Source organism: Trichomycterus rosablanca, chromosome 2 (genome assembly GCF_030014385.1).
Source record: "Trichomycterus rosablanca isolate fTriRos1 chromosome 2, fTriRos1.hap1, whole genome shotgun sequence".
Classification (NCBI taxonomy): Eukaryota; Metazoa; Chordata; class Actinopteri; order Siluriformes; family Trichomycteridae; genus Trichomycterus; species Trichomycterus rosablanca.
The window spans coordinates 8,925,505-8,938,805 of NC_085989.1; the positions used below are offsets into that span (position 1 = coordinate 8,925,505).

The 13,301-nt window shown below is 41.4% G+C and overlaps 1 protein-coding gene across 5 annotated transcripts in view; it reads right to left on the reverse strand.

The window, feature by feature from the left end:
* Positions 1-7,878, reverse strand: part of cnot3b (CCR4-NOT transcription complex, subunit 3b) — a 39,275-nt gene extending 31,397 nt beyond the window's left edge. For 4 of the 5 annotated variants that reach the window (XM_063010916.1, XM_063010936.1, XM_063010900.1 and 1 more), the window contains exons 1-2: positions 7,742-7,878; positions 2,759-2,819 (exon numbers count right to left, since the gene is read on the reverse strand). In XM_063010916.1, the coding sequence (XP_062866986.1) occupies positions 2,759-2,783 (25 nt within the window). In that variant the 5' untranslated portion in view covers positions 2,784-2,819; positions 7,742-7,878. The remainder of the gene's footprint in view (positions 1-2,758; positions 2,820-7,741) is intronic. The other variant, XM_063010907.1, reaches the window with a different exon arrangement.
* Positions 7,879-13,301: the final 5,423 nt, after the last annotated feature.

Here is a 13,301-nt window from a genome sequence, read left to right on the forward strand (position 1 = left end):
GGAAGCATAGCGCAATTGGGTAAAAATTAGACGTGCTAAAAAAAAAAAATCAATCAGGAGAAAATGTATAAAAAAAGAGAACATCTTCCTGCTGCAGAATTCAATGGTGCTGTGCTTTACACCACTCCAGCTGATTTATTCATTGACATATTGTAAAAAGTGGTTGGCTCAAGACAAAACCCAATAAAGCCTCTACTAAACAAATCACTGAGCGGACGTCACATCCAGGGGTTCGCTTGAAAGTAAAAACTGAATATTATTCTCTGCTCTGTAATCTTACAGCATCAAGGCTGAGCTGATTTTGCTCCCAGACATTTCCACTTCACAATAACACTTCAAGTTGACCAGGGCTGCGTTAGCAGATGACTTTAACAGGTGGCACGGTGGCTCAGTGGGTTTGATCCCAAGATGGGGTGGTCTGGCTCCTTTCTGTGTGGAGTTTGCATGTTCTCCCCGTGTCTGTGTGGGTTTCCTCAGGGAGTCCCGGTTTCCTCCCACAGTCCAAAGACATGCAAGTGAGGTGAATTGGAGATACAAAACTGTCCATGAGTGTGTTAGATATTAAACTTGTGAAGTGATGGACCTTGTGTAACGAGTAACTAACGTTTGTCATGAATGTAACCCAAGTGTGTAAAACATGACGTTAATATCCTAATAAACAAATTACATTAACATTTATATTTTCTGCATTTAGCAGACGCTTTTCTCCAAAGCGACTTACAGTAGACAGTCTACAGAAGACAGTGTCAACCTGGCAGTGGTGGGGTTTGAACCAGCAACCTTAAGCTTACTAGTTCAGTACTTTAACCGCTAGGCTACAACTGCCCAACTACTGTGTAAAAGCATTTCTGGACAGCATCATGTTTAAAGTCACCGCACTCTTTAGTGTGTTCCAATCCATTGTTTTTTTTTTACACAGAGACATTAAAGCTCTGTGAGCAGCTGTATCACCCTGTACGCATACATACACGAATGCATAAACAGCTGCACATAGTGCCACTACACAGAAGTCTAAATTTTACATACACTTGTAATAGACACGCACGTCACAACAGATACAATGTACGGTTGCATATGATATGACGGTTTCAGCCCCCATCTTTTTCGACCCTGTATGTTGTTTTCATGCTAATTAAGGCAGAAAATGTGCTCTAGCAAAAACACATTGTTGCAAACCACATTTGGTGCAGTTTCAGATGATAAAGATCTCTAAATAAGAATCTGGCAGGAGCTTTTGTTTAAACCCTTTATAAATACTTAGGAACTGCTAAGATTAAAAGGCATGCATACCTGCATAAATGTACCAGGTCATTTAGATACATCTTACATACAGCAGTCTTTAACTAGTATACACCGATTAGCCATAACATTAAAACCACCTCCTTGTTTCTACACTCACTGTCCACTTTATCAGCTCCACTTACCATATAGAAGCACTTTGTAGTTCTACAATTACTGACTGTAGTCCATATGTTACTCAGCATGCTTTGTTAGCCCCCTTTCGTGCTGTCCTTCAATGGTCAGGACTCTCCCAGGACCACTACAGATCAGGTATTATTTGGGTGGTGGATCATTCTCAGCACTGCAGTGACGCTGACATGGTGGTGGTGTGTTAGAGTGTGTTGTGCTTGTATGAGTAAATCAGACACAGCCGCGCTGATGGAGTTTTTAAACACCTCACTGTCACTGCTGCACTGAGAATATTCCACCAACCAAAAATATCCAGCCAACAGCGCCCCGTGGGCAGCGTCCTGTGTGACCACTGATGAAGGTCTAGAAGATGACCAACTCAAACAGCAGCAATTGATGAGCGATCGTCTCTTTACATCTACAGGGTGGACCAACCAGGTAAGAGTGTCTAATAGAGTGGACAGTGAGTGGACACGGTATTTAAAAACTCCAACAGCATTGCTGTGTGTGATCCACTCATACCAGCACAACACACACTAACACACCACCACCATGTGTCATTGTCACTGCAGTGCTAAGAATCATCCACCACCTAAATAATACCTGCTCTGTGGTGGTCCTGTGGGGGTCCTGACCATTGAAGAACAGGGTGAAAGGAGGCTAAAAAGTATGTAGAGAAACAGATGGACTACAGTCAGTAATTGTAGAACTTCAAAGTGCTTCTATATGGTAAGTGGAGCTAATAACATTAAAATCACCTCCTTATTTCTACACTCACTGTTCATTTTATGGCTGATCAGTGTATGCCCTCGTAGATTACATGCTTAGAGCCTAAGGGACAGTGGTAGCCTAGTGGATAGAGCTTTGGACTATCATTTAAAAGGTTGAGAGTTCAAATCCTAGCTTCGCCTTGTAACCACTGTTGGGCCCTTAACCCTCTCAGCTCCAGGGTCGCCGTACAATGGCTGGACCAGTGCTCTGACCCCAGCTACCAAACAAGCTGGGATATGCGAAGAAGGAATTTCATTGTACTGTACACCTGTATATGTATATATGACAAATAAAGGCATTCTATATAAAAGGGGGGGGGGGGGGGGGGGATTTCATACCTGACTGTTGTGGCTGGACTACTACTACACATATCGTTAATATCATCAGTGTAAATCAGCATCAGTGATGTGAAGATATTGTTTTGTGCCTAGTTTGTAGCTGAACTGATTACTAGCACTCACTCACCCATGTGCTCAGTTATAGTAGCTTCAGACAAACAAGCTTTGTGGTTTGCACTTGGAATTTTAAAAAGTTTAAGTGTGAATCATAGCATGAACAGTACATTTTTTTTACTTACTTTGTAGTTTCCTTTTATCAGCCATGTCTTGACTAAGACGCTTTCTTCATGCCTTCGTTCACTGTAAAAGATTAAACAAAACACATGATTAGTCCTTCATCAAACACATACACACAGGGCACAAATCAATCAGAACATTTTAATAGATGACTTTGGAAACATCCAGTGCTTCCAATTTTTTAAGTGGGCATTACATAATACAAATAATGCTGGGGGTTGGTTTTGGCCTAGTCATCCATTGTACACTATATTGCCAAAAGTATTCGCTCGTCTGCCTTCACACGCATATGAACTTGAGTGACGTCCCATTCTTAATCCATAGGGTTTAATATGATGTGGGCCCACCCATTACAACAGCTTCAACTCTTCTGGAAAGGCTTTCCACAAGGTTTAGGAGTGTGTTTCTTCCTGAAGCGCATTTGTGAGGTCAGACACTGATGTTGGACGGCCTGGCTCACAGTCTCCTCTCTAATTCCTCCCAAAGGTGTTCTATCGGGTTGAGGTCAGGACTCAAGTTCTTCCACGCCAAACTCGCTCATCCATGTCTTTATGGAACTTGCATTGTGCACTGGTGCGCAGTCATGTTGGAACAGGAAGGGGCCATCCCCAAACTGTTCCCACAAAGTTGGGAGCATGAAATTGTCCAAAATCTCTTGGTATGCTGAAGCATTAAGCGTTCCTTTCACTGGAACTAAGGGGCTGAGCCCAACTCCTGATCACACCATAATTCCCCCTCCACCAAACTTTACACTTGGCACAATGCAGTCAGACAAGTACCGTTCTCCTGGCAACCGCCAAACCCAGACTCGTCCATCACTGATTCATCACTCCAGAGAACACGTCTCCACTGCTCTAGAGTCCAGTTCTGGTGTGCTTTACACCACTGCATCCGACGCTTTGCATTGCGCTTGGTGATGTAAGGCTTGGATGCAGCTGCTCGGCCATGGAAACACATTCCATGAAGCTCTCTACACACTGTTCTTGAGCTAATCTGAAGGCCACATGAAGTTTGGAGGTCTGTAGTGATTGACTCTGCAGAAAGTTGGTGACCTCTGCGCACTATGCACCTCAGCATCCACTGACCCGCTCTGTTATTTTACGTGGCCTAACACTTCGTGGCTGAGTTGCTGTCGTTCCCACTCGCTTCCACTTTGTTATAATACCACGGACAGTCAACTGTGGAATATTTAGTAGTGAGGAAATTTCACGACTGGACTTGTTGCACAGGTGGCGTCCTATCACGGTACCACGCTGGAATTCACTGAGCTCCTGAGAGCGACCCATTCTTTCACTAATGTTTGTAGAAGCAGTCTGCATGCCTAGGTGCTTGGTTTTATACACCTGTGGCCATGGAAGTGATTGGAACACCTGAATTCAATTATTTGGATGGGTGAGTGAATACTTTTGGCAATATAGAGTTTATCTGATGGTAGGTTTAGCTTTAAAAAAATAAAAAAAAAATAAAAATAAAAAAATAAAAAAGACTATACATCCCAAACAGGTGTACCTAATAAAGCAAGGGTGAGTGTGTATGATTTAATATCATGGTAACAGTATACTTTGTAATGTAGTACTGTATGGTAGTGATGATCACATGAACACTCTACAAATCGGTTTTGCCGAGCTGCTGACGTTCGAGGTTCGAATCTCAGTGGCGCTGGAGGGATGAAGCCCTGCAATGGATTGGCACCCTTAGTTATTTCTGCCTTGTGCTTCCCGGGGGAAACAAATCCGCCACAACCCTGACCAGGATAAACCGGTTAATGAAAATGCAGTGATGAAAGATCTGTTATGCTCCACAAGAGAGTTAGAACTCAAATAAGAGCCAAATGTGGTTTCTGGGAAACTAGTACAAGCTGTCGTAAACATGAGCCATGAGTGACAAGCAAATACACTTCAGCAATTTAGTCCAATAACAGTATAGAACTACAAGACACTGGCATTTTCCACTGTCCCAATACCAAATGGCATTGCTGATCACATCGCAATATTGCATTCAAATATCAAGAACGACACCAATACTGATCCCATACAAGATCTAAACAGTAATTGTAAGCATGTTATACTTGGGTGAAGACAGTAGACATCTGTTGACATGAAGAATGTGAGTAGTCAGTCATCAAATACACTGTATTGCCAAAAGAATTCGTTGTCTGCCTTCACACACATACGAACTTGAGTTACATCCCATTCTTAATCATAGGGTTTATGATGTCGGCCCACCCTTTGCAGCTATAACAGCTTCAACTCTTCTGGGAAGGCTTTCCACAAGGTTTAGGAGTGTGTGTATGGGAATTTTTGACCATTCTTCTGGAAGCGCATTTGTGAGGTCAGACACTGATGTTGGACGAGAAAGTCTGGCTCCCAGTCTCCGCTCTAATTCATCCCAAAGGTGTTCTATCGGGTTGAGGTCAGGACTCTGTGCAGGCCAGTCAAGTTCTTCCACACCGAACTCGCTCATCCATGTCTTTATGGACCTCGTTTTGTGCACTGGTGCGCAGTCTTGTTGGATCAGGAAGGGGCCATCCCCAAGCTGTTCCCACAAAAAGGGGGAGCATGAAATCTCTTGGTGTGCTGAAGCATTAAGAGTTCCTTTCACTGGAACTAAGGGGCCGAGCCCAACTCCTGAAAGACGAGAAACGAGGAGAAGAGTGATCCGTCACTCCTGAGAACACGTCTCCACTGCTCTAGAGTCCAGTTGTGGCGAGCTTTACACCACTGCATCGGACACTTTGCACTGCGCTTGGTGATGTAAGGCTTGGATGCAGCTGCTCGGCCATGGGGCTTGATCAAGCAACCTTTTGATTACCAGTCCAGTACCTTAACCACCCTATACAATGCAAAATAGGTTTGGGTTTTAAAAATGAATTAAGCTGCCTTATTTTAAGGGTTTAGTGCAGGCAGGTCTTTTTTCCCTCAGGACAAGGGGAGTATAATGAACATTGAGACTACACAAGAGTTAAAGAGCATTTGCATGTTGTGTTGATGTAAGCTTTTATGTGTGTTGACAGTCAACATCAGACACATTCACAGCATAAAACTGAGCGTCACACTAGGACTGTCCTGTACAAAATCAACAAACAGACAAAGATGTTGTACAAGGTAACAATAATTTGATAAATTCTCATAACTTCTGTCAGCTTGTGGACTCGACCGACCAAACTGTCCAGCTTACTAACTGTGTACTGACCACTATTTATTTATTTTTTAGAATTTTTTTTTAGAACTTTGGTTACATTCATGACAGAAACGGTAGTTACTCGTTACACAAGATCCATCAGTTTACAAGTCACACAGTCATGGACAATTGTGCATCTCCAATTCAACTCACTTGCATGTCTTTGAACTGTTGGAGGAAACCGGAGCTCCCGGAGGAAACCCACGCAGACAGGGAGAACATGCAAACTCTACACAGAAAGGACCCGGACAAGTTTAATATCAAACACACAATCATGGACAATTGTGTATCTTCAATTTACCTCACTTGCATGTCTTTGGACTGTGGGAGGAAAACAGAGCACCTGGAGGAGGACATGCAAACTCCACACAGAAAGGACACAGACAAGTTTAATATCATACACACAATCATGGACAATTGTGTATCTCCAATTTACCTCACTTGCATGTCTTTGGACTGTTGGAGGAAACCGGAGCTCCCGGAGGAGAACATGCAAACCACACAGAAAGGACACGGACAAGTTTAATATCAAACACACAATCATGGACAATTGTGTATCTTCAATTTACCTCACTTGCATGTCATTGGACTGTTGGAGGAAACCGGAGCTCCTGGAGGAGAACATGCAAACTCTACACAGACAGGACACGGACAAGTTTAATATCAAACACACAATCATGGACAATTGTGTATCTCCAATTTACATCACTTGCATGTCATTGGACTGTTGGAGGAGACCGGAGCTCCCGGAGGAGAACATGCAAACTACACAGAAAGGACACGGACAAGTTTAATATCAAACACACAATCATGGACAATTGTGTATCTCCAATTTACATCACTTGCATGTCTTTGGACTGTGGGAGGAAACCGGAGCTCCTGGAGGAGAACATGTAAACTACACAGAAAGGACACGGACAAGTTTAATATCATACACACAATCATGGACAATTTTGTATCTTCAATTTACCTCACTTGCATGTCTTTGGACTGTGGGAGGAAAACAGAGCACCTGGAGGAGAACATGCAAACCACACAGAAAGGACACGGACAAGTTTAACGTCAAACACACAATCATGGACAATTTTGTATCTCCAATTCACCTCACTTGAACGTCTTTGGACTGTGGGAGGAAACCGGAGCTCCCGGAAGAAAACTCACGCAGTCACGGGGAGAACACGCAAACTCCACACAGAAAAGACTCACACAAACATGGACAATTTTATATCCCTAATTCACCTCACTTGCATGTCTTTGGACTGTTGGAGGAAACCGGAACTCTCGAAGGAGAACATGCAAACTCCACACAGAAAGAACCCGTACCAGCCGACCTGGGAATCGAACCCAGGACCTTCTTGAAAAGCACACACACAGATTCGAGAGAGTAAGTTTGGAAGGGAATGAGCCACGTTCCATCAGTGCACTCACACTAACAACATCACAGGCGGTTTAACACGACGTGACACGCGGCTCGGGAGGAACTAAACAGTTCTCCGGTTGTTCAGGACTGTGCAGCTCCGGTTCTCCCCTCACATGCACGCGTTTCTGTGGATTTTTCTAGGCTGTGTGGTTCGACGAGTGGAAATGCGGGTCATAAAGTTGAAATTGTGCAAGTCCGGTACGAGCACGAGCGTGGTTAGTTTGTGAAGTTAGCATGCTGGCTATATTTTGAATAGCAGCAGTGAGCGGCTGTACGCGGCCGGCTCAGCTTTCTGGCCGGGCTACAAACTGGAAAGGAAAAAAGGGGAGAAAATGAAGAAGAATGGAAATGGAATGCTGCTCGGGCCGGACGCGGGCGGTGTTACCTGCTTTTCCTGAGTTTCACCTTTCCTCTTATCTTCACCTTGCGTCCCGTTTCCAATTCCCCCAACTTTCGGGCTTTATTTTTAATTTCCTATCACTTCTATTCGCCAAACAATCACTCCGCGTATCAAAGATGGCCACCAGGAACACCTCCTCCGCCGAGGCGCTGGTGGTCGCTATTCCCGCCTACTGAGTTCCTATTGGATCGTGCGGCTCGTCGCTGGCTTTTGATTGGACGCTCGAGCCTGTTCGTCTCGTGGAATAGATCGACAGCTTCCGCGCGACTCGTGCACTGGTTGGTGTACGGCTCGAGGTTAAAGGTACAGCGGGCGATTAAACTCTATACCAGTTTACTGAAGGCCCAACACTTAATGATGACAGAAAAACAAAACAAGTATTCATAATAGTAACTTCAATCAGTACCACTATCCTTCTACTAACTGAAAATAAAGAACTTGGACACTTTCATCCTTAAAAATCCAACTTTGTAGTTTCCTTCTCATGATTAAACTCCTCACCAGTTTACTGAAGGCCCAACACTTAATGGTGACAGAAAACAAAACAAAACACATTCATAATAGTAACTTAAATCAGTACCACTATCCTTCTACCAACTAAAAATAAAGAACTTGGACACTTTCATCCTTAAAAATCCAACTTTGTAGTTTCCTTCTCATGATTAAACTCCTCACCAGTTTACTGAAGGCCCAACACTTAATGGTGACAGAAAAAAACAAAACAAGTATTCATAATAGTAACTTAAATCAATACCACTGTCATTCTATCCTTAAAATTCAACTTTGTAGTTTCCTTCTCCTGAAGTCTTTGTGTATTGACATTAATCCCATGATTAAACTCCTCACCAGTTTACTGAAGGCCCAACACTAAATGGTGACAGAAAACAAAAACAAAACACATATTCATAATAGTAACTTAAACCAATACCACTATCCTTCTTCCAACTGAAAATAAATAACTTGGACAGTTTTATCCCTAAAAATCCAAATTTGTAGTTTCCTTCTCCTGAAGTCTTTGTGTATTCACATTAATCCCATGATTAAACTCCTCACCAGTTTACTGAAGTATTCATAATAGTAACTTAAATCAATACCACTATCCTTCTTCCAACTGAAAATAAATAACTTGGACACTTTCATCCTTAAAACCTGAACTCCTGAAACTCCTCACCAGTTTACTGAAGGCCCAACACTTAATGGTGACAGAAAAAAACAAAACAAGTATTCATAATAGTAACTTAAATCAGTACCACTATCATTCTATCCTTAAAATTCAACTTTGTAGTTTCCTTCTCCTAAAGTCTTTGTGTATTGACATTAATCCCATGATTAAACTCTACACCAGTTTACTGAAGGCCCAACACTTAATGGTGACAGAAAAACAAAACAAGTATTCATAATAGTAACTTAAATCAGTACCACTATCCTTCTACTAACTAAAAATAAAGAACTTGGACACTTTCATCCTTAAAAATCCAACTTTGTAGTTTCCTTCTCATGATTAAACTCCTCACCAGTTTACTGAAGGCCCAACACTTAATGGTGACAGAAAAAAACAAAACAAGTATTCATAATAGTAACTTAAATCAGTACCACTATCCTTCTACTAACTAAAAATAAAGAACTTGGACACTTTCATCCTTAAAAATCCAACTTTGTAGTTTCCTTCTCATGATTAAACTCCTCACCAGTTTACTGAAGGCCCAACACTTAATGGTGACAGAAAAAAACAAAACAAGTATTCATAATAGTAACTTAAATCAGTACCACTATCATTCCATCCTTAAAATTCAACTTTGTAGTTTCCTTCTCCTAAAGTCTTTGTGTATTGACATTAATCCCATGATTAAACTCTACACCAGTTTACTGAAGGCCCAACACTTAATGGTGACAGAAAACAAAAACAAAACACATATTCATAATAGTAACTTAAACCAATACCACTATCCTTCTACCAACTGAAAATAAAGAACTTGGACACTTTCATCCTTAAAAATCCAACTTTGTAGTTTCCTTCTCATGATTAAACTCCTCACCAGTTTACTGAAGGCCCAACACTTAATGGTGACAGAAAACAAAACACATTCATAATAGTAACTTAAATCAATACCACTATCCTTCTACCAACTGAAAATAAAGAACTTGGACCGTTTTATCCCTAAAAATCCAAATTTGTAGTTTCCTTCTCCTGAAGTCTTTGTGTATTCACATTAATCCCATGATTAAACTCCTCACCAGTTTACTGAAGTATTCATAATAGTAACTTAAATCATTACCACTATCCTTCTTCCAACTGAAAATAAATAACTTGGACACATTTTAATCCTTAAAACCTGAACTCCTGAAACTCCTCACCAGTTTACTGAAGGCCCAACACTTAATGGTGACAGAAAACACAAAACAAGTATTCATAATAGTAACTTAAATTAATACCACTATCCTTCTACCTTGGACACTTTCATCCCTAAAAACCCAACTTTGTAGTTTCCTTCTCCTGAAGTCTTTGTGTATTGACATTAATCCCATGATTAAACTCCACACCAGTTTACTGAAGGCCCAACACTTAATGGTGACAGAAAACAAAAACAAAACAAAGCATATTTATAAAGAATTAAAAGTTACACCAGTTCATTTCTCCTGGTTTGAAGTATCCAAGCACTGCACATTTTAATAGTTCCCTGCTAGGACACAGTTCTGTTAAGTCTCAAACAGGCTTATTAATTAGCCGATGAATGGAATTACTGAAGTAACAGGACTAAAACAACATTTTATTTTGTTTACTTAAGTATTCATGATTGTAAGTTAAATCAATACCACTATCCTTCTACCTTGGACACTTTCATCCTTAAAAATTCAACTTTGTAGTTTCCTTCTCCTGAAGTCTTTGTGTATTGACATTAATCCCCTCATTAAACTCCTCACCAGTTTACTGAAGGCCCAACACTTAATGGTGACAGAAAACAAAAAGTATTCATAATAGTAACTTAAATCAGTACCACTATCATTCCACTAACTGAAAATAAAGAACTTGGACACTTTCATCCTTAGAAATTCAACTTTGTAGTTTCCTTCTCCTTAAGTCTTTGTGTATTGACATTAATCCTGTGAAGCAAATTTAAAACCCTATCAAAGCAGAAAAAGATTAGCAGTCAGTGAATATAAAACTGAGGTTTCTGGATCATTAACTATGCTACATGTTGTTTACATTCATGACAGAACATGCACTTACTGCTTACACAAGGTTCATCAGTTCACAAGTTTAATGTCAAACACGGGTCATGGAATATTTTGTATCTCCAATTCACCTCACTTGCATGTCTTTGGACTGTAAGAGGAAACTGGTGCTCCCAGAGGAAAACCCACAGACACAGGGAGAACATGCAAACTCCACACAGAAAGGACCCAGACCGCTCCACCTGGGGATTGAACCCAGGTCCTTCTTGCTGTGAGGCAACAGTTCTACCCACTGAGTAAGCAATGCTATATGAAAACACAATTTTTCATAATACTCAGTAGTCCATAACATTCAGTGGAGTAATCAACATTGGGCGTAACAGTTCAAAGGATGGTAATGGACTGAAGTACTTAAAGATACAGGGGATGCTTACTTACTCAGAAATAACATAGTGACATAAAACAGTTCTGAAAACAAATCTAGCCATTTTAATCTTGTAAAATCAAACATACCATGTAAAAATGAAGAATAAAAGGTATAACAAAATTCAGTCACTCTCTACCAGTGGTTCTTTTTTAAAATATTTTTTTAATGCATTTTCTCCCTTTTTAGCGCGTCCAATTGCCCGATTGCATCATGCTTCCTCTCCACCAATGCCTATCCCTGCTCTGATTGAGGAGAACGAAGCTAACCCACGCCCCCTCCGACACGTGGGCAGCATGCCGTATGCATCTCATCACCTACACTTTGACGAATGCAGTGCAGCTCAGCGTTGTGTACGGAGACATTCCCTGAAAGCACTCTTTTCTCATCTCTGTGCAGGCGCCACCAATCGACCAGCAGAGGTCGTAATTGCACCAGTCATGAGAGAGAGAGGCCCCATCCGGCTTATTCCCGCCCATCTGAACAACAGGCCAATCGTTGTTCATGTGACCGCTCAGCCTCAGCCGGCAGGCAGAGCTGATATTCGATACGATGTACGATGCTGCACCACCCAAGCGGCCTCATTTGACTAAATGGTTAACAAATTCCCATAGACGATGCTCGTCTTCTGAGCAGACACATGATTACATCTCAACAATGATGTTTGATGGTAATAAGATCATTTTTTTTATTTGGGTCATTGTTCTGTTTAAAGGACTTCTTTGCAATTTAAACTTCTGGACAAAGGGGAACAAGAATGCCTTACTGGATTTTCAGCAATTGATGCTTCCATAACATTACAATGAACATTTAGCTGTGGCTTGCTAGTTTTAAATCACATGGTGTAAATTTTAAGTGAAAAGATTTTAGTCTCACCAGTCCTAGCAAACAAGGATTTGCTGTTCTTACCCTTTGGCAACTCTCCCACAAAAAGGTGTAACGTCTTGAACATAGTGTTGATGTATGGTCAGAGACACTGACTTCTGCAACTTGCTGATTTTGGAGGGATCACCTAACCTAGGCAGTGTGGCTGTAGTGTCTCATATCATGGCTTAAAGGAGTGGAACCTGATGTGGTCTTTTGTTGCTGTTTCTCCTCATGCTTTGTCAGCCCCCATTCATGCTGTTCTTTAATAGTCAGGACCCCACAGAGTAGGTATCATTTGGGTGGTGGATGATTCTCAGCACTGCAGTGACACTGACATGGTGGTGGTGTGTTAGTGTGTGTTGGGCTGGTATGAGTGGATGACACAGCAGCGCTGCTGGAGTTTTTAAACACCTCACTGTCACTGCTGGACTGAGAATAATCCACCAACCAAAAATATCCAGCCAACAGCACCCCGTGGGCAGCGTACTGTGACCACTGATGAAGATCTCAAAGATGACCAACTCAAACAGCAGCAATAGATGAGCGATCGTCTCTGACTTTACATCTACGAGGTGGATCAACTAGGTAGGAGTGTCTTATAGAGTGAACAGTGAGTGGACACGGTATTTAAAAACTCCAGCAGCGCTGCTGTGTCTGATCCACTCATACCAGCACAACACCACCAGGTCATCGTCACTGCAGTGCTGAGAATGAGCCACCACCTAAATAATATCTGCTTTGTAGTGGTCCTGGGGCTAACAGAGCATGTAAAGAAACAGATGTCCCCCATTAAACCAATCCTGTAAACTATTTACTTAAAATGCTATGCAATGGTTTCAAGCAGATGCTACTATTTATTTCTTTATTTTTATCATGGCCCATTTTTTTAAATCAAGTGAATTACAGAGAATGTAAAAAAAAAAAAACTAAAAAAAAAAAACACAAACCCCCTCACAAATCTTAGCAAGAACAGCTGTTGAGCACAAAATGACAGCCAAATAATTTTTTATCTAAAATGAATTAGTAAAATACTCAAATAAGCATGAAGAGGACTGAAAGGATGCGCAGCAGTAATGTCCA